Source organism: Ranitomeya variabilis, chromosome 2, assembly GCF_051348905.1.
Source record: "Ranitomeya variabilis isolate aRanVar5 chromosome 2, aRanVar5.hap1, whole genome shotgun sequence".
NCBI classification, from domain to species: Eukaryota; Metazoa; Chordata; class Amphibia; order Anura; family Dendrobatidae; genus Ranitomeya; species Ranitomeya variabilis.
The window spans coordinates 914,410,370-914,432,714 of record NC_135233.1 but is presented as its reverse complement, the minus strand read 5'-3'; the positions used below and the strand labels follow the sequence as shown (position 1 = coordinate 914,432,714).

Here is a 22,345-nt window from a genome sequence, read left to right as displayed (position 1 = left end):
GGTTTGTTTTTTTACGTTTACGCTTGTAACCAGGGTAAACATCGGGTTACTAAGCGCGGCCCTGCGCTTAGTTACCCGATGTTTACCCTGGTTACAAGCGAAGACATCGCTGGATCGCTGTCACACACAACGATCCAGCGATGTCAGCGGGTGATCAAGCGACGAAAGAAAGTTCCAAACAATCTGCTACGACGTACGATTCTCAGCAGGGTGTCTGATCGCAGTAGCGTGTCAGACACAGCGATATCGTAACGATATCGCTAGAACGTCACGAATCGTAACGTCGTAGCGATGGAAATTTCAATGTGTGACGGTACCCTTAGTGTCAGTCCTTTGGTTTAGATAACCAGGCCCATTGTCTTGAAAAATGTGGATGATGTCCCTTGTGCAATCGATATCTGACAGAAAATCTTGCATTTGAAAGTTGTGAAACATGAATCTAGGCTTGGGTGAATGGAGAAATGTGTAAGATTTACTGACAGATGTGGATGACATTGCGGATGTCCTCCACATCAAACACGGCAAGAGGGGTGAGATTATATACACTGCAGAAGTCTCCCAAGGATGGTAAGGGCCTGGACTGCTCATGAGAATTTTACATATGGCGTGGGAAAGAAAAAAGCCTATTTTTGTCGGTTTTGCGACTGTGAGTTTAACATACATTCAGTAAGGTAGGAACACAATGGTGGGGGGCATGTAGAACAAGATCTGATGACAGGTTCTTATTAGGGATCTTTCCACGGTGCAATGATCACCTAACCAAGAGGACATGTGATGTATGTCATAACGTAGAAGGTTCTGTACTCTCAATTTGCAACATGTAAATGTTATTAAGTGAGCGCCAATCGATTTGATGGATCGCTGACTAAAGTTGGCAATTTGCTGAGACAATCTGCGGTGGCAAAAATCTTCTTCCACTGCTTTGTATTTCTTAAATACAGGACAAAAACATTAGTTATAATGGGGCTAAAGATATTGTGAAGAAAACTGTTTGAGCACAAATACTGCTGACATCTGTAATATGGTTACTGTTAAAATTATGCGATTGTAAGAAATCATCAAGACTAGAAAAAGAAAACTGTTGACAATCTCATTAAATAAACTTTAATGCAATCTGGTCCGATAGCTCTTGATGGAAACTTGCAGTTATATAATTATAACGTGATCATATAGACCCTGAGCAGTAATATTGCTCCACACTTTAGCATTTAACACTATCTGTTTAGAAGTCCGTCCAAAGCCAAAGACAGAAGTAGGAGACGGATCAGTTTTTAGAGCAAGGTTTTCCCGCATATCTGTTGCCTTTTACTTTGGTTTAGCTCCACATCATAAATCACCAGTGAGACACGTCAAGTTCTAGCTAGTAAATCAACAGCGGTTAATATCGATCAGTGATTAAAGGGGTTCTCTGCAAATGTGAATGCTATTATATAGGCTGGAACTGGAAAGAAGTGATGTACAACCCATCCGACATCTATCACCGAGCAGAGCCTGCAGCGTTCCGTAACGGACACTGTGTTACACACATCTCCACACCCTGTACTGGCACTCTACTCCACTGAATGTCGAAAAGACACTTCCACATTCATTGGAGCAAGGAAGGGGATGAGCCATAAGGGAACAAGTAACACGGCATCTGTCAACTGGCCTCTGTGGACAACCAAATCTCTGCTCAGGGATTGGTTTTAAATTAAAAGTTTCACTCAGTTTTAGCGTCTGTAGCAGAAAAAAGAAAGACATCCCAGCAGCCAAGATGCAAAATATATTTATGTATACATATGTCTCCTTTGCCGCTCACCAGGAATTCATTTGGGAGTGTTAAATCATACAGGCAAGGACTTAAACTGCCATTAATCTATGTATAAAAAAGAGATGCGACAGCACAGCAACCCAGGGTATAGTGCAGAGCTACCCTCATTTTATTCTTCCATTAGTACAAAAAGTCTGATACACAATATATACGTGTGTGTGTGTGTGTGTGTGCGTATATATAATAATATATATATATATATATATATATATATATATATATATATATATATATATATATATATATATATATATATATTATTTAGTCAGTCAGCAATAGTGCAAGTTCCACCACTTAAAAAGATGAGAGGCGTCTGTAATTTACATCACAGGTAGACCTCAACTATGGGAGACAAACTGAGAAATAAAAATCCAGAAAATCACATTGTCTGTTTTTTTATCATTTTATTTGCATATTATGGTGGAAAATAAGTATTTGGTCAGAAACAAACAATCAAGATTTCTGGCTCTCACAGACCTGTAACTTCTTTAAGAGTCTCCTCTTTCCTCCACTCATTACCTGTAGTAATGGCACCTGTTTAAACTTGTTATCAGTATAAAAAGACACCTGTGCACACCCTCAAACAGTCTGACTCCAAACTCCACTATGGTGAAGACCAAAGAGCTGTCAAAGGACACCAGAAACAAAATTGTAGCCCTGCACCAGGCTGGGAAGACTGAATCTGCAATAGCCAACCAGCTTGGAGTGAAGAAATCAACAGTGGGAGCAATAATTAGAAAATGGAAGACATTCAAGACCACTGATAATCTCCCTCGATCTGGGGCTCCACGCAAAATCCCACCCCATGGGGTCAGAATGATCACAAGAACGGTGAGCAAAAATCCCAGAACCACGCGGGGGGACCTAGTGAATGAACTGCAGAGAGCTGGGACCAATGTAACAAGGCCTACCATAAGTAACACACTACTCCACCATGGACTCAGATCCTGCAGTGCCAGACGTGTCCCACTGCTTAAGCCAGTACATGTCCGGGCCCGTCTGAAGTTTGCTAGAGAGCATTTGGATGATCCAGAGGAGTTTTGGGAGAATGTCCTATGGTCTGATGAAACCAAACTGGAACTGTTTGGTAGAAACACAACTTGTCGTGTTTGGAGGAAAAAGAATACTGAGTTGCATCCATCAAACACCATACCTACTGTAAAGCATGGTGGTGGAAACATCATGCTTTGGGGCTGTTTCTCTGCAAAGGGGCCAGGACGACTGATCCGGGTACATGAAAGAATGAATGGGGCCATGTATCGTGAGATTTTGAGTGTAAACCTCCTTCCATCAGCAAGGGCATTGAAGATGAAATGTGGCTGGGTCTTTCAACATGACAATGATCCAAAGCACACCGCCAGGGCAACGAAGGAGTGGCTTCGTAAGAAGCATTTCAAGGTCCTGGAGTGGCCTGGCCAGTCTCCAGATCTCAACCCTATAGAAAACCTTTGGAGGGAGTTGAAAGTCCGTGTTGCCAATCGAAAAGCCAAAAACATCACTGCTCTAGAGGAGATCTGCATGGAGGAATGGGCCAACATACCAACAACAGTGTGTGGCAACCTTGTGAAGACTTACAGAAAACGTTTGACCTCTGTCATTGCCAACAAAGGATATATTACAAAGTATTGAGATGAAATTTTGTTTCTGACCAAATACTTATTTTCCACCATAATATGCAAATAAAATGATAAAAAAACAGACAATGTGATTTTCTGGATTTTTTTTTCTCAGTTTGTCTCCCATAGTTGAGGTCTACCTATGATGTAAATTACAGACGCCTCTCATCTTTTTAAGTGGTGGAACTTGCACTATTGCTGAATGACTAAATACTTTTTTGCCCCACTGTACACACACACACACACACACACACACACACACACACTAGATGGTGGCCCGATTCTAACGCATCGGGTATTCTAGAATATGTATGTTTATTTATGAAGTTTTCAGAATAATGCAATTTATACACAGGATTCGGGCCGGCCGGGCACGACCAATTAGCGAAGCGTGGTTCAAATTCCGTGCCAATTCGCGGCCGGACTGCGCCTGTTGCTGATTGGTAACGCCCGGCCGCGAACAATCAGTGAAGCCAGGGCCTGCTCCAGGTTTTTGAGGGCCCCGGGCGAAAGAGTCTCAATGGGCCCCCCTCTTTAACACATACCCACATACCAAGATCCATGATGCACAGATACAGCAGAGAAATATAGCACAGCCGAGTAGCATACAGTCCACGTAGTATATAACACAGCCCACGTTGTATATAACACAGCCAACATAGTATATAGCAGACACGTAGTATATTGCCCAGCCACGTAATATATTGCACAGCCATGTAGTATATAGCACAGCCATGTAGTATATAACACAGCCCATGCAGTATATAACACAGGCCACTTAGTATAGAGCACAGCGATGTAGTATATTGCCCAGCCATGTAATATATACCACAGCCACATAGTATATAGCACAGAGACGTAGTATATAACACAGCCCATGCAGTATCTAACACAGCCGACGTAGTATACAGCAATGTGGGCACCATATCTCTGTTAAAAAAAAAAAAGAATTAAAATAAATAGTTATATACTCACCTTCCGTCGGCCCCCGGATCCAGCCCAGGCGTTTACTGATGCTCTTCGCGATGCTCCGGTCCCAAGAATGCATCGTGATATCGCAAGATGATGACGTAGCAGTCTCGTGAGACCGCTATGTCATCATCTCGCGAGACTGCAATGCATGGACCGGAGCGTCGCGAGGAGCAGAGGGAAAGGCGACGGAAGGTGAGAATATGATGATTTTTTATTTTGTTTATTATTTTTAAAATTAGATCTTTTTACTATTGATGCTGCATAGGCAGCATCAATAGTAAAAAGTTGGTCACACAGGGTTAATAGCAGCGTTAACGGACTGCGTTACACTGCGGTGCAACGCAGCCATTAACCCTGTGTGAGCGCTGACTGGAGGGGGCACTGACAGAGTAGGAAGGGGCGAATTCGTGGCCGGACTGTGCCCGTCACTGATCAGCGATGCGGGATTTCCGTGACATACAGACGGAAGTGCCACTTAGACGATCATAAATAGAAATTAATTATATATATATATATATATATATATATATATATATATATATATATATATATATATATATATATATATATATATATATATATATACACAGTGGGGCAAAAAAGTATTTAGTCAGTCAGCAATAGTGCAAGTTCCACCACTTAAAAAGATGAGAGGCGTCTGTAATTTACATCATAGGTAGACCTCAACTATGGGAGACAAACTGAGAAAAAAAAATCCAGAAAATCACATTGTCTGTTTTTTTATCATTTTATTTGCATATTATGGTGGAAAATAAGTATTTGGTCAGAAACAAAATTTCATCTCAATACTTTGTAATATATCCTTTGTTGGCAATGACAGAGGTCAAACGTTTTCTGTAAGTCTTCACAAGGTTGCCACACACTGTTGTTGGTATGTTGGCCCATTCCTCCATGCAGATCTCCTCTAGAGCAGTGATGTTTTTGGCTTTTCGCTTGGCAACACGGACTTTCAACTCCCTCCAAAGGTTTTCTATAGGGTTGAGATCTGGAGACTGGCCAGGCCACTCCAGGACCTTGAAATGCTTCTTACGAAGCCACTCCTTCGTTGCCCTGGCGGTGTGCTTTGGATCATTGTCATGTTGAAAGACCCAGCCACGTTTCATCTTCAATGCCCTTGCTGATGGAAGGAGGTTTGCACTCAAAATCTCACGATACATGGCCCCATTCTTTTTTTCATGTACCCGGATCAGTCGTCCTGGCCCCTTTGCAGAGAAACAGCCCCAAAGCATGATGTTTCCACCACCATGCTTTACAGTAGGTATGGTGTTTGATGGATGCAACTCAGTATTCTTTTTCCTCCAAACACGACAAGTTGTGTTTCTACCAAACAGTTCCAGTTTGGTTTCATCAGACCATAGGACATTCTCCCAAAACTCCTCTGGATCATCCAAATGCTCTCTAGCAAACTTCAGACGGGCCCGGACATGTACTGGCTTAAGCAGTGGGACACGTCTGGCACTGCAGGATCTGAGTCCATGGTGGCGTAGTGTGTTACTTATGGTAGGCCTTGTTACATTGGTCCCAGCTCTCTGCAGTTCATTCACTAGGTCCCCCCGCGTGGTTCTGGGATTTTTGCTCACCGTTCTTGTGATCATTCTGACCCCACGGGGTGGGATTTTGCGTGGAGCCCCAGATCGAGGGAGATTATCAGTGGTCTTGAATGTCTTCCATTTTCTAATTATTGCTCCCACTGTTGATTTCTTCACTCCAAGCTGGTTGGCTATTGCAGATTCAGTCTTCCCAGCCTGGTGCAGGGCTACAATTTTGTTTCTGGTGTCCTTTGACAGCTCTTTGGTCTTCACCATAGTGGAGTTTGGAGTCAGACTGTTTGAGGGTGTGCACAGGTGTCTTTTTATACTGATAACAAGTTTAAACAGGTGCCATTACTACAGGTAATGAGTGGAGGAAAGAGGAGACTCTTAAAGAAGAAGTTACAGGTCTGTGAGAGCCAGAAATCTTGATTGTTTGTTTCTGACCAAATACTTATTTTCCACCATAATATGCAAATAAAATGATAAAAAAACAGACAATGTGATTTTCTGGATTTTTTTTTCTCAGTTTGTCTCCCATAGTTGAGGTCTACCTATGATGTAAATTACAGACGCCTCTCATCTTTTTAAGTGGTGGAACTTGCACTATTGCTGACTGACTAAATACTTTTTTGCCCCACTGTATACACACCAAAAAGAAAAAAAGGCAGCACTCCAATTCCTTTAAGAGGTGAAAAAAACTGTGAAGTTTATTCAAGCCCACATCTCTGTGTATATATATATATATATATATATATATATATATATATATATATATATATATATATATATATATATATATAAAACACGCACATATATTCAGTGGCATTTAAAAGTTTTGTCACCCCTGCTCGAAATTACTGTTATTGTGAACAGTTAAGCAAGTTTTAGATTAAATTATGTCTAAAAGGCCTAAAGTAAAAGATGACACATTTCCTTTGTATTTTAGGCCAAAAAAATACATATACACTGATCAAACAAATAAAAGGAACACTAAAATAACACATCATAGTTATCACTGAATTAAATATTCTAGTTGCAAATCTTTATTCATTTTATAGTGGAATGCGTTGAGAACAATAAAACATGAAAACAATCAATGTAAATCAAAATGAATATCCCGTGGAGGTCTGGATTTGGAATGAAACTCAAAATCGAAAATCAAATGACAGGCTGATCCAACTTCAGTGGACTAAAGCATCTGCCAACTCCTGGACAGTCTGTGGTGCAACGTGGCATTGGTGGAAGGAACGATGATCTCCCACATGTGCTCGTTTAGATTCATGTCTGGGGAACGGGCAGACCAGTCCATAGCATCAACGCCTTCATAATGCAGGAACTGCTGAAACACTTCAGTCACATGAGGCCTCGCATTGTCATGCATCAGAAGGAACCCAGAGCCCACTGCACTTACATATGGTCTCAGAATGGGTCAGAGAATCTAATCCCTGTACCTAATGGCAATCAGGGTACCTCTGGCTAGCATATAGAAGGCTGTGCGGCCCTCCAAAGAAATGGCCCAATCACTATTACTGAACATTGCCAAACCAGTCATAATGGAGGATACTGCAGGTAGCAGAAGGTTCTCCACGGCGTCTCCTGTTGTGATCCGCTTTTTGGCTCCCCTGGTGGTGGCTGGTGGTACTGGAGACTTGTGTGTGCTTTTCTGCCTCAGCTCACCTGCTTCCATCAGTTTTGGGAGTTCCCTATTTAGCCTTGCTCTCCAGTCACTTCCTTGCCGGTCATCATTGTAACCTGAGTCATTCAGTTGCATGTTCCTGCTACTAGTCTGCTGATCAGCTAAGTGGACTCTTGTCCTTATTGTTTTGTTTTTCTTGTCCAGTTTACAGTTTTGTCATTTCCTGTTACTGGAAGTTCTTGTGGACTGAAATTGCCACTCCTGTGTCATGAGTTGACACAGGAGTCAAAGTAATTTCAGGATGGGTTTTTTGAAAGGGTTTTTCAGCTGACCGTGAAGTCCTCTTTTGTATCCTTCCTCTATCTAGTAAGTGGACCTCGCTTTGCTAAATCTACCTTCATACTGTGTATGTCTTTTCCTCTGAACTCACCGTTAATATACGTGGGGGCTACTATCATCTTTGGGGAATTTCTCTAGAGGTAAGCCAGGTCTGTTCCTTCCTCTTCCAGGCGTAGTTAGTTCTCCGGCTGGCGCATGGCATCTAGGCAGCCGTAGGAATGCTTCCTGGCTACTGTTAGTTGTGTGGTAGATTTAGGTCACAGTCAGCTTGAGTTTCCATCACCCGAGAGCTAGTCTGTCATTTTTGTGTTTCTTATGTTCCCATGCCATTGGGGAATCATGACAGTCTCCAGACTCTGTCACATGTGCTCACTGTGAACCTGCTCTCATCCGTGAAGAGCACAGGGCGCCAATGTCAAATCTGCCAGTCTTGGTGGTCTCTGGCAAATGCCAATTGCCCTTCACGGTGTTGAACCGTAAGTTCAACACCCACTTATGGACATCTGGTTCTCATACCACCCTCACAGATTCTGTTTTTGGCAGTTAGAGCAGACATGAGGATGTTAGTGGCCTGCTGGAGGTCATTTTGCAGGTAGTGGTTCTGCTGCTGGGTTGTTGCCCTCCATGTCTCAAGGTTTACTGGCTTGTCTCCTGATATCTGCTCCATGCTCTAGACACTGTGCGGACAGACACACTTACCCTTTTTGCCACAGTCTGCATTGATGTATCATCAAGGATGAGCTGCACTACCTGAGCAACTTCTGTGGGTTATAGACACCACCTCATGCTACCGTATCTCTAGTTCAGGGGTGGGGAACCTTTTTTCTGCCAAGGGCCATTTGGAATTCTATAATAGCGTTCGGGGGCCGTATAAAATTATTAACTTAAACATTAGCCAACTATATTTATTCAAACATTTAAATAACTCCCACCTAATGTGACGGCTGGAATAACTTCTCTTTGGTGAGGTGTGCGAAGTTGGGAGGTATTGATGATGTTGCTACTCACAACTGGTTTTCTAAGTTTGCATCAGTCAGTCTTGAGCGAAGTTGACACTTTGCGATGAAAAGTTTTGATGCAATAAGCATGTATGTGCCCCCCACAAAGCCCTTTATCTAATATGTGTGCGCCACCCCTCAATGACCATCTCACGTAACATCACATAAGAGGTGGATGTGGCGATAGGCAACATGAGATGGGCATAGAGGGCGGCACACACAAACACTACTCACCATGAAAAATGTAGGTGCCATACAGTGCCCTTCTCAAGATTACCACATCCACCAGTCACTATACATTAGAAGGGCACTGAGGGTGGCACACACATATTACATGGTAAAAGGTGGATGCATTTGCCACTCTGTGCCCATTCACTGTAGGATTTCAGCAATCCACCCCCTCTGTATGTAACGTTAAATGAGGTGGGCATTTTTTGATGGCACATACATTGTGAGAGATGGCTGCAGGTGCCACCCCTAGTGCCCATCTCATTGCAGGATACACCTATCATTATGTAACCACTGGCATTGTTTGCCAACCTCAGTGTCCATCTGACACCTCATGCCCCCACCCCTCATTATGCAGTATGTAACACGAGGTGGGCACTGAGGGTGGCGCATACACATGTGGCATGGTGGGGGGGGTGGATCCTTGTGCCCCCCTGAATTGCCACCTCTCCTTATGTAAGAAGCATGTGCCATCCTCAGAGCCCACCACATGTAACATGCCACCAATTATATCCAGCAATTATGCCACCTGCATGTGCCACCCTGGCTACCCCCACTGACATGAGATGCAGAGCGGGCAGTCTCCCTCATCTTACCGGCTAATGCTGAGCGTTAATCCCTAGGCAGTGCTCCACTTCCCCTGGACAGCCGATCCTCCCTGCAGCCCCCAGTCGTCGTCCTCTCCTACATCACAGCGCAGAGAATGGCGCGGACCATGCCTCACTGTGCAGGATGCCCTCTGCCTGCCGGAGGTCGGACATGCGCAGCTCACACTTGTTTATTTTAGTGCAACCAGTTCACCGGTCTATGGCATTACTACGTCTTGTCCCACCACATGAATCTACATTGTAAAAAGTGTCAAAGTAGCTGCGGGCCGCACCAGATGATATCGCGGTCGTTCCCCACCCCTGCTCTAGTTGGATCAGCTCCTAATTCGATTTTCCTTTTTGATTTTGATTATCATTCCAAATCCAGACCTCCATGAGATATTGATTTTGATTTACCGTACATTGATCACTTTTATGTTTTATTGTTCTCAACGCATACCACTATGTAATTAATACACATTTGCAACTGGAATATTTTATTCAGTGTCATCTAGGATGTGGTATTTTAGTGTTCCTTCTATTTTTTGTAGCAGAAGGATATATTATATATGTGTGTATATATGTTATTCTGGTAGATCAGGTCACTCAGCGGTACAGAGGTAGTAACGGGAACAGTGTCTCTTTAAATCCTTCACTGGTTTATTAGTTACATGTGGCATGAACAAAGGTAAAAGTAAAATAAACACGGCAACACAGGAACACAAAACAAAATGGTATCTCACAGTCCATAGGTCTGCGGGGATCCGCCCCGCTCAGTGTTAGCAAAACCTGGAGTTACTCTCTCCAAACATGCTGAACACTGGAGGCCAACTATTTAAAGCCCCAGACCTCACCCTAGGGTGAAGACAACCTCCCACCCACTCTATGGTTGTCCTCAAAAACCCAGCCCTTCAAAAAAATGACTAATTAACCCTTCTCAACACCTAATATGCTGGAGAAAAATGTCTTATGTTCTATAATACACTGTGTGCAGAATTATTAGGCAAGTTGTATTTTGATCACATGATACTTTTTATACATGTTGTCCTACTCCAAGCTGTTCAGGCTTGAGAGCCAACTACCAATTAAGTAAATCAGGTGATGTGCATCTCTGTAATGAGGAGGGGTGTTGTCTAATGACATCAAAACCCTATATAAGGTGTGCTTAATTATTAGGCAACTTCCTTTCCTTTGGCAAAATGGGTCAGAAGAGAGATTTGACAGGGTCTGAAAAGTCCAAAATTGTGAGATGGCTTGCAGAAGGATGCAGCAGTCTTGAAATTGCCAAACTTTTGAAGCGTCATCACCGAACAATCAAGCGTTTCATGGCAAATAGCCAACAGGGTCGCAAGAAGCGTGTTGGGCAAAAAAGGCACAAAATAACTGCCCATAAATTGAGGAAAATCAAGAGTGAAGCAGCCAAGATGCCATATGCCATATTTCAGAGCTGCAACGTTACTGGAGTAACAAAAAGCACAAGGTGTGCGATACTCAGTGACATGGCCAAGGTAAGGAAGGAAGGCTGAAAAATTACCACCTTTGAACAAGAAACATAAGATAAAACGTCAAGACTGGGCCAAGAAGTATCTTAAGACTGACTTTTCAAAGGTTTTATGGACTGATGAAATGAAAGTGACTTTTGATGGGCCAGATGGATGGGCCAGAGGCTGGATCAGTAAAGGGCAGAGAGCTGCACTCCGACTCAGACGCCAGCAAGGTGGAGGTGGGGTACTGGTATGGGCTGGTATCATCAAAGATGAACTTGTGGGACCCTTTCGGGTTGAGGATGGAGTGAAGCTCAACTCCCAGACCTACTGCCAGTTTCTGGAAGACAACTTCTTCAAGGAGTGGTACAGGAAGAATTTGGTATCGTTCAAGAAAAACATGATTTTCATGCAGGACAATGCTCCATCACATGCCTCCAACTACTCCACAGTGTGACTGGCCAGTAAAGGTCTCAAAGAAGAAAAAATAATAACATGGCCCCCTTGTTCACCTGATCTGAACCCCATAGAGAACCTGTGGTCCCTCATAAAATGTGAGATCTACAGGGAGGGAAAACAGTACACCTCTCGGAACAGTGTCTGGGAGGCTGTGGAAGCTGCTGCACGCAATGTTGATCGTAAACAGATCAAGCAACTGACAGAATCTATGGATGGAAGGCTGTTGAGTGTCATCATAAAGAAAGGTGGCTATATTGGTCACTAGTTTTTTGGGGTTTTGTTTTTGCATGTCAGAAATGTTATAGTTATATTGGTTTACCTGGTGAAAATAAACAAGTGAGATGGGAATATATTTGGTTTTTATTAAGTTGCCTAATGATTTTGCACAGTAATAGTTACGTGCACAAACAGATATCCTCCTAAGATAACCAAATCTAAAAAAACCCCACTCCAACTTCCACAAATATTAAGCTTTGATATTTATGAGTCTTTTGGGTTGATTGAGAACATAGTTGTTGATCAATAATAAAAATAATCCTCAAATACAACTTGCCTAATAATTCTGCACACAGTGTATGTTCAAGTTGCGATAAATCACACAGCGCTGAAATAATTGTGCAACTGCAAATTGTGAAACAAGTACTGCCGTGTATTCCTCCCCTTAGGCTGTCACACTAAGCATGACACCTATATATCACTGCACAAGCACCCATGTCCTGAGTCACCTGGCGCTCGAGCACCTGCAGTGTCACCATCTAACCAATTGCTTGTGTCATTAGTGGTGTAACAGAACGCATACAATACCTTTTCAATATGTGCATGATAGTTTACCTAAACAGAAGATTACAATCATAAGCTGGAATAAAATATGGCTAGAAATGTTCACTCTGCTTGAACAATGTAAAGCCATATTTTCCATCGTGGACACATGAATGGCAGGGATTATTCAGCTCCAGCTTTGTGGATTTTTAATAGGATGCCTGAGGACATAGAACGCACCATCTGCTCTCTGACTAAAAGCATATCAAGGTAAAATCAGATCTTTCTGACCCAGGAGTATACCATCCATTATATGCCATCTATATTCAATGGGCTATTAAACGGATTCTGTCCCAGAAACACAGGGAGAGCAACTTCTGATGCAGATATCTTTATCTCCTGCCCTCTCCTTCCTTTCAGACAGTAGAAGTGATACTGAAGGAAAATAACGTGAGCATAAAGAGGCCCCAGATTGTTCCTTCCAGGGTGATAATGTGACTTCTGCAGACTCATGCTCACGGAAACAACTGCCTAAGTGGAAAGCCTAAGGAAGTCATGCGCTAAGTATGTCAGAGCGGGATCTCCCGGGAGTGCGGAGTTCAGAGGGAATCTGCCGTGCAATATTCTGTTCACTGGGTGGTACAGCTAATAGCTTTTATAATACGTTACTTTACATTTAAAGGAATAATAACACTACACCTGACTTTTTTTTTCTTTAGGTATACATCTGTCAATTGAAATAAATCCATGTAAACCTAAAGGACTAAATATTGCGAATTTCACAGCTCCGATTTATGGTGAAATTGGGCTGAGCTGACTGTTTCTAGACACAGATATTTTGTCTGGATAGAAATAATTCTTATCTTCCTCACATGTTATCTTCCTATTCCCGATTATTGAGTCATCTTTCAGATCTTGGTCATGTGTTACAATCATTATGATTGACAGAAAATGTTCATGAACGTCCAGTCAGATGAGACAGATTTTAAATCGAATAAATTGGCTATTTACACACCAATTAGTATTAGGCTATGTTCACAAACAGCATTTTTGTATTCTTCCAACAGGTATGTTCATCCAGCTCTCCTGCTCTGAAGTGCACATAATACATCACCCAGCTTTGCACATAGACTTCCCTCTGCTCTTTGCTTTCATATGGTATGTTCATCCAGCTCTCCTGCTCTGAAGTGCACATAATACATCACCCAGCTTTGCACATAGACTTCCCTCTGCTCTTTGCTTTCATATGGTATGTTCATCCAGCTCTCCTGCTCTGAAGTGCACATAATACATCACCCAGCTTTGCACATAGACTTCCCTCTGCTCTTTGCTTTCATATGGTATGTTCATCCAGCTCTCCTGCTCTGAAGTGCACATAATGCATCACCCAGCTTTGCACATAGACTTCCCTCTGCTCTTTGCTTTCATATGGTATGTTCATCCAGCTCTCCTGCTCTGAAGTGCACATAATACATCACCCAGCTTTGCACATAGACTTCCCTCTGCTTTTTGCTTTCATATGGTATGCCTTTCAGCTAACCCCAGCTTGCCCTGTGTTATTTATGACATTGTTTACTCAGGCTTGATTGTATGCATCTGGTCCACCCTTAATTCTCTGACCAAGATGAGCAGAGACCACTCCTCTCTGCTCCACACCTGACCGCACTTAGTTTTCCATATATTGCATAGCACAAGTCTGCATGACTTCAGTCTGCAGTATGATTTCTAGAAGTGTGTTCTAAAAGTGTGGATTACATTAGATTTAAAACCTGAATTGAACCTGAAGGGAACTGAAGGTAACTGGCCAGTCACTGTAAACAATGTTTCTGTTTATTGTCACTTTTACCCCTATATTCTTTCACTTTCTGCTACCTCCCCCAATCCCCACACCAAGTAAGGAACTGTTCATCTCCTCTTCAATCCTCCCCATCCATCTCACCTCCTCCTCAGAACTGTTCCTTAACATACAAACCTCTGTCTCAAAGCACAGGCAGCCCCCTCACGCCCTCTCCTGCTCCCACCTGCTAACACTTTCTCTGCTACTTCTCACTGCTGGTGATATCTCTCCAAATCCTGGTCCTCCTCACCATATTCCCACAGTCATTTCTACCTCCCACCCACGCTCCATCACAAACTTCCGTAACCTCTCTAACCTTATACCCATTCACCCAGCCCCCGCTTCCCCAGTCCCACTAACAGGAGCTCTGTGGAACGCTCGCTCTGTCTGTAACAAGCTTCCCTACATCCATGATCTTTTTGTTACTACCAAACCTTCCTTCCTCGCCATCACCGAAACCTGGCTCACCCCTTCTGACACAGCCTCCCCTGCTGCACTCTCTTATGGTGGCTTCCACCTTTCTCACACACCCCGCCCCAGCAGCAAGCATGGCGGAGGAGTTGGTTTTCTCCTGTCAGATAACTGCTCCTTTACCCCAATCCCACTGCCACCCTCTCTTACCCTCCCTTCCTTTGAGGTGCACTCTGTGCGCATCTACTCCCCCTCCAACCTCCAACTGGCTGTCATTTACCGCCCCCCAGGGCCAGCCACCATCTTCTTTGACCACTTCACCACCTGGCTACTTCATTTCCTTTCTGCAGACATCCCCACTATCATCATGGGCGATTTCAACATCCCCATTGACACTTCCCTCTCAGCTGCCACTAAACTTCTATCTCTCTCTAAATCCTTCGGCCTCACTCAATGGTCTTCTGCAGCCACTCACAAAGATGGTCACACACTGGACCTCATCTTCACCCGCCTCTGCTCCCTATCTAACCTCTCTAACTCACCTCTTCCTCTCTCTGACCACAACCTTCTCACATTCTCATCTCTCCCCACTCCATGTCTAGAGTCCCCACCCCACAAACTTTCACACCCTCGCAGAAATCTTAAACATCTTGACCTACATTCATTCTCTGAATCCCTCCTCCTTCTCACAGACATAAGTTCCATACACAATGCGGATGACGCTGCCGCTCTATATAACACCACAATAGCTGTAGCTTTGGAATCTGCTGCCCCACTTACACATACCAAAGCTCGCAAAATCAACAGACAGCCCTGGCACACCAGCCTGACCAAAAAACTGAGGCGAGCTTCCAGGGCTGTTGAGCGCAGATGGAAAAGATCCCACTCCAACGACCACTTCATCGCATTCAAACAGTCCCTCACTACTTTCAAGACCACACTCGCCACAGCTAAACAAACCTACTTCTCATCTCTCATATCCTCCCTGTCTCACAACCCTAAACAGTTATTCAACACCTTCAATTCTCTCCTCCGTCCCCCAGCACCTCCTCCCTCCCCACTTATCTGCTGAAGACTTTGCCTCATTCTTCAAGCAGAAGATTGATAACATCAGAGACAATTTTGGTCAACAACCCCCAGAGCCCTTCCTCCCAACTTCCCTACCCTCCACCTCCAAAACCAACTTCCCCACCATTACAGAAGATCAACTCGCCACTCTACTCTCAAGATCGCATCTCACCACCTGTGCACTTGACCCGCTCCCATCCCACCTCATCCCAAACCTCACCACAATCTTCATCCCAACCCTAACCCATCTCTTCAACCTATCACTAACAACTGGTGTTTTCCCCTCAAGCTTTAAACATGCCTCCATCACACCTATCCTCAAAAAGCCCTCTCTTGACCCACCCTCTGTATCTAGCTATCGCTCTATATCACTTCTCCCCTATGCCTCCAAACTACTGGAACAACACGTCTACCTTGAACTGTCCTCCCATCTCTCTTCTTGCTCCCTCTTTGACCGCTTACAATCTGGCTTCCGGTCACACCATTCCACTGAAACTGCCCTAACTAAGGTCACCAATGACCTCTTAACCGCCAAGAGCAAGCGACACTACTCTGTTCTCCTCCTCCTCGACCTGTCGGCTGCCTTTGACACAGTGGACCATTCCCTATTATTACAGACCCTCTCATCCCTTGGCATCACAGACTTGGCCCTATCCTGGATCTCGTCATACCTAACAGACCGGACATTCAGCGTCTCCCACTCACACACCACCTCCTCACCTCGCCCCCTATCTGTCGGAGTCCCGCATGGTTCAGTCCTTGGGCCCCTGCTCTTCTCCATTTACACCTTTGGCCTGGGACAGCTCATAGAATCTCATGGCTTTCAGTATCACCTCTATGCTGATGACACACAGATCTACATCTCTGGACCAGATATCACCTCCCTACTAACCAGAATCCCTCAATGTCTGTCCACTATTTCATCCTTCTTCTCCGCTAGATTTCTGAAACTTAACATGGACAAAACAGAATTCATCATCTTTCCCCCATCTCACGTGACCCCCCCCAACGAACCTATCCATTACAGTAAATGGCTGCCCACTCTCCCCAGTCCCACAAGCTCGCTGCCTCGGGGTTATCCTTGACGCTGATCTCTCCTTCAAACCACATATCCAAGCCCTTTCCACTTCCTGCCGACTTCAACTCAAAAATATTGCACGAATCCGTTCATTCCTCAACCAAGAATCTGCAAAAACCCTAGTCCATGCCCTCATCATCTCTCGCCTTGACTACTGCAACCTCCTGCTCTGTGGCCTCCCCTCAAACACTCTCGCACCCCCTCCAATCTATTCTAAACTCTGCTGCCCAACTAATACACCTGTCCCCCCGCTATTCTCCGGCCTCTCCCCTCTGTCAATCCCTTCACTGGCTCCCCATTGCCCAGAGACTCCAGTACAAAACCCTAACCATGACGTACAAAGCCATCCACAACCTGTCTCCTCCATACATCTGTGACCTCGTCTCCCGGTACTTTCCTACACGCAACCTCCGATCCTCACAAGATCTCCTTCTCTACTCCCCTCTTATCTCCTCTTCCCATAATCGTATACAAGATTTCTCTCGCGTATCACCCCTACTCTGGAACCCTCTACCACAACACCACAGACTCTCGCCCACCATCGAAACCTTCAAAAAGAATCTGAAGACCTACCTCTTCCGACAAGCCTACAACCTGCAGTAACCACCGATCAACCAACCGCTGCACGATCAGCTCTATCCTCACCTACTGTATTCTCACCCATCCCTTGTAGATTGTGAGCCTTCGTGGGCAGGGTCCTCTCTCCTACTGTACCAGTTATGACTTGTATTGTTCAAGATTATTGTACTTGTTTTTATTATGTATACCCCTCCTCACTTGTAAAGCGCCATGGAATAAATGGCGCTATAACAATAAATAATAATAATAATAACAATAATAGCTGTTTTTTGTTTTCTGCACATTTTTTCGGGTGGAAAAATTTCATAGGGGCAGCAAAATAAATGAGATTTCTAAAATCTCATTCACATGGTGCGTTTTATTTTGTTTGGAAAAAAATGTCAGGGTAATGGAAGTATTCTTCACTTACTAGAAAAATGACATCCGCGATCGGGTATAAAACGCTGGTTTACTGTCAACATGTTTCACACTGACTGCTTCTTCGACACAAACATCCATAAGTATGGTTGTCCTGCCGTGTGGAAGCTGCAGTCTTATCAGTGGTTGTGTCACACACAACCCTATAAGGGTATGTGCACACGTTGCGGATTTCTTGCAGAAATTTCCTGAAGAAAACCGGAAATTTTCTGCAAGAAATCCGCATTTTTTTTTTTGCGTTTTTTTTTCGTTTTTTTCGCGTTTTTTTAGCATTCTGCAAGCGTAATTAGCTTGCAGAATGCTAAAGTTTTCCAAGCGATCTGTAGCATCGCTTGGAAAACTGACTGACAGGTTGGTCACACTTGTCAAACATACTGTTTGACAAGTGTGACCAACTTTTTACTATAGATGCAGCTTATGCAGCATCTATAGTAAAAGAGAGAATGTTTAAAAATAATTAAAAAAAATAAAAAAATGCTTATACTCACCCAGACATCTCATCAGCGGCGTCCGTTCGTCTTCCTATAGCTGGTGTGTGCGCGCAGGACCTTCCGTGACGTCACGGTCACGTGAGCGGTCACATGACCGCTCACGACCAATCACAGGACAGTGACGTCATCGGCAACGTCCTTCGCCGCACATCAGCTACAGGAACCGAAGCGGCAGCATGCAGTGGAGGCGGGAAGACATCGAGGGTGAGTATATCGCTATTTTTTATTTTAATTCTTATTTTTTGACCACTTATATGGTGCCCAGTGCGTGGAGGAGAGTCTCCTCTCCTCCACCCTGGGTACCAACCGCACATAATCTGCTTACTTCCCGCATGGTGTGCACAGCCCCGTGCGGGAAGTAAGCAGATCAATGGACCCCTAGGTGTGCGGAATCCCCTGCAATTCCGCATTTTAATGAACATGTTGCTTTTTTTTCCGCGATGCAATTTTTTCGCGGAAAAAAAGGCTACATTTGCACAAAAAATGCGGAATACACTTAAAATAATGGGAGGCATATGTAAGCGTTTTTTTTCGCGTTTTTATCACGTTTTTATAGCGAAAAAACGCGAAAAAAACGCGAAAAATACTTAACGTGTGCACATGGCCTAAAGGTGAGCGCATTTACCTCTTTCCTTCCTTGTGTTACTTGGATAAGACCCTATTGCGCTTTTGATCTTCATTTAGTTCAACTTTGTTTGCATCTTTTCAGTCGCGGTGTTTTTTTTCTAACCACAGAATGCCAATAGTTTTATTTTTATGAAGCGTTTTTCACCCATTCAAAAAGATGAAAAAAAGCACAAGTAAAAATGCATCACAAAGTAGTAAAAAATGTGAGATCTATATGCAGGGTTTTCTTGCCAACACTCTGGTTTTTAGTGTAGAAAAACAGCCTGAAAATACACAACGTGTTGGCACACCCTTAGGCTATGTGCACACATTGAGTAAACGGATGCAGAAATTTCTGAACCATTTCTGCATCTCTTGGCAGGAAAAAAGCAGCAGCATAAAAGCGTGTTTTTGCCTGATTTCAGAGAGGACAATGGTGAAAAAAGCGGGGCAAAAAAGCACAAAATTGACATGCTGAAGATTATTTTCTGCACTGAATCTGCAAGTCAAACATACCCAACGTGTGCATGACACTTCAGGTTTCTCATTTTCTTTGCTGGCATCAGGATTGCTTCAGGGTTTGCTAGCAAATCTCAATGGCAAAAACGCACCAGATTTGCAATGTTTGCACAAATTTGCACAAACCCTAACTGTATGGTCATGTACACTATATGGACAAAGTATTAGCCCGCATCTTAATCACTGAATTCAGGTTTCTCATTGAGTCCCACTGACCCAGGTGTAGAAGATCCAGCCCCTCCCCATGTTGTCTGCCAATATAAATATAAGTGAAACAATGGCTCCCTGCACAGAGCTTACAGATACCAGCGTGGTCCGGTAATAGGATGCCACCATTGTAACAAGTCTGTTCATGAAATGGTTTCCCTCCTAAATATTCCACAATCCACTAAGAGTGGTATTATTCAAAAGTGGAAGCGTTTAGGACCCAAAGCAACTCACTGTTTTAGCTGGAAACAAAGGATTGATAAAAAGATGTCATAAAGCTCCTGTATGTGGAACGGGTAGGTTTCCCAATACTTTTGCCCACATTATTTCACAGCCTGGAGAGTAGTAAGCCGTATGTACTGCCTGGCCAAGACAAGCAGTGATCATGGAAGACAGCAGAGGGGAATGAAGACAATGACAGAGCAGACCCCGCACAATGCCAGACTCTTGGCTTTGGTGTTAGAAATACCCTTTTATGCCAACAAGAGGAGGAGGAGGACATTTTCTATTTTGAAAGTTATTATGGCAGAACACAAAAAAATAATATAGTTTAAATTAAACAGATGGAAGACGATCTATGAACACATACACTGCTTGCTCTGCTCGCTACGTCAATCCGGTATTGTGTTCATAGCAGCATACAGTATTGTGGAATACGGAAACCATAAAAAATGGCAAAAAGAGGTTTGATAACTTTTTGCATGAAGAAATACCAACAACAAATGGTAAAAAATAATAATCATCCTCTTCTTTTGCCCTGTAGTTTAAACACTGGGGGACAGTCCATCCTCCCAACGTGAACCCTGCAGTCAATCTGTGGCCTCACAGGTCACATGTTGCATTACTGTCATCATGGCTCCCAATACAATAGCATGGCATGTGACTGCTGTGGCTACTCATTGGATTGCAGCGATCACTAATGACTATCATAAACAAAGATTGGGAGGCCGACACGAGGGTTACTTTGTTTTTTCTTAAATGACAACATTTTCAGCTGTTTATAATAAAGTAAAAGCTGGATATCCTCTTTATGCACTACTCACATGTTCTTCATTTTCCCCATAAGGTTCTTCTGCATTCTGTTCTCTTTTTTTTTCCTCTGTTAGATCTTCCTGGACCTACAGAGGAGACAAATGGTCATATATGGCATACACCCCCACCTAAGATATCCTCCATAGGAAACAATGTGATCATAAAATGACCGTAAGGCCCATGTGTGTAGGACACGAGAATATCTGTGCAATCAAATTGGATCTCCGGTCCCCCGAACAATCAATTTGACTTGTTCCTAAAAGGCCTTAATAAACATTATGTGCATATGAATTGTGGTGAAGCCCTTGGGCTCAGGTATACATTCGTTGGACTTTTGCCAATTTCCAAAAGCATAGCGGAAGATCACGTATGCAACAAGGGAAACACTTGGGGGCATAAATCCTATGCCAGATTTGCTACAGAAGTTTGTGCAGATTTCCATTCACCTGACTAGGACTTGCTTCACTCCATGTACATGCAGTAGAAACCACAGAATATACCCCAACAAGATCAGGGATGGCCACTTCGCACCTACACCATATGTCACACTGTAGTGAAGCAGAAGCGGATCTTATATACCAAGAAAAATGTATCCAAAATATCTGATGGATTCTTCTACAAAAGTACAATCAAGTCTAATGCAGTGTGTAAACTTCTCTCCCATTGTTCATGCACTTAGGAGCCACCACCTCAGCCCCAGGTCCTATGGCACTTTTTGTGTAGTTATGATATATGGGCATTGCACATACCTCCTCTTCTCCTTCTTCTTGATATTGCTCATCAACATTATCTTCTTGCTGGTCAGGATTTCCCGCCATCTTCAATAACAAAGGAACGTCATTAGACCACATGACAATACCTGCTCAATATAGACTGTACACTGCAGCTTAATAGAAATAGTGCTAACGGGAATTTGCTGGGCACTGATGGATGCTCCCTTTTCCTATCTGTTTGCATCTCCTCCACTTTTTGCACATTTCTTGATGCTCAGGCCCTACGCTGTATCAGAAATATTACTGTAATGGAAAAAATTTCAGAGTAACCAGAGAATACTGTTGCAAAAATTAGTATCACGTAGTAAAACGGAAAAAAAGGAAAAAACTAGAACGTTGCTTAGCCATTTGCTTTGCTAGTGAAGGAGAAAATGTGTGTTTTCTATGACTATTTAGAAGGAAAGCTAAAGTGTGTGTTATCAGCGTGCAGACTCCGCAGGTTACTGTCTTGTGGAGTTCTTCTGCCTCCAAGTGACTTTGTGTGGCACTTCCTTCAGCAAACGTAAAATGTCTTACCACTAAATGTTCTTGTTTCTCTGCCTGGTCCTGCTGCTGCCGCTGTTCCTCATTCTCATCTGGTAAGTTCTCCTCCCGCTCTTGTTCTGCCTCCTCAAATTCATCTTCCCCTTGATTATTGGGATCGTTGGCAGGGTTGACATCGTCGGCAATAGCCTGGCGCACGTGTAAAAATCATGTTAGAAACACATTTCTTATACTGAGTGATGTCTGATGTCTCCTGTCTGAAAAATGCCTCTTTATGGAATACTGGCGTCTTATTTTCCCTGTTTACCTTTCTCATCTTAAATGATAAAAATATCGGTGTACAACAAGAACTCGGAGCTACGCCGACGACGCTTTAATAGCCTGTTTAGACAAGCTGACAATG

The 22,345-nt window shown here is 43.5% G+C and overlaps 1 protein-coding gene across 4 annotated transcripts in view; it reads right to left on the bottom strand.

Moving 5' to 3' along the window:
• The window catches only part of GOLIM4 (golgi integral membrane protein 4), a 134,033-nt gene that overhangs the window by 1,752 nt on the left and 109,936 nt on the right, over window positions 1-22,345 (bottom strand). For all 4 annotated transcript variants that reach the window (XM_077290604.1, XM_077290606.1, XM_077290603.1 and 1 more), the window contains 3 exons: window positions 21,976-22,131; window positions 21,436-21,504; window positions 20,698-20,772 (listed from right to left, as the gene is read on the bottom strand). In XM_077290604.1, the coding sequence (XP_077146719.1) occupies window positions 20,698-20,772; window positions 21,436-21,504; window positions 21,976-22,131 (300 nt within the window). The remainder of the gene's footprint in view (window positions 1-20,697; window positions 20,773-21,435; window positions 21,505-21,975; window positions 22,132-22,345) is intronic.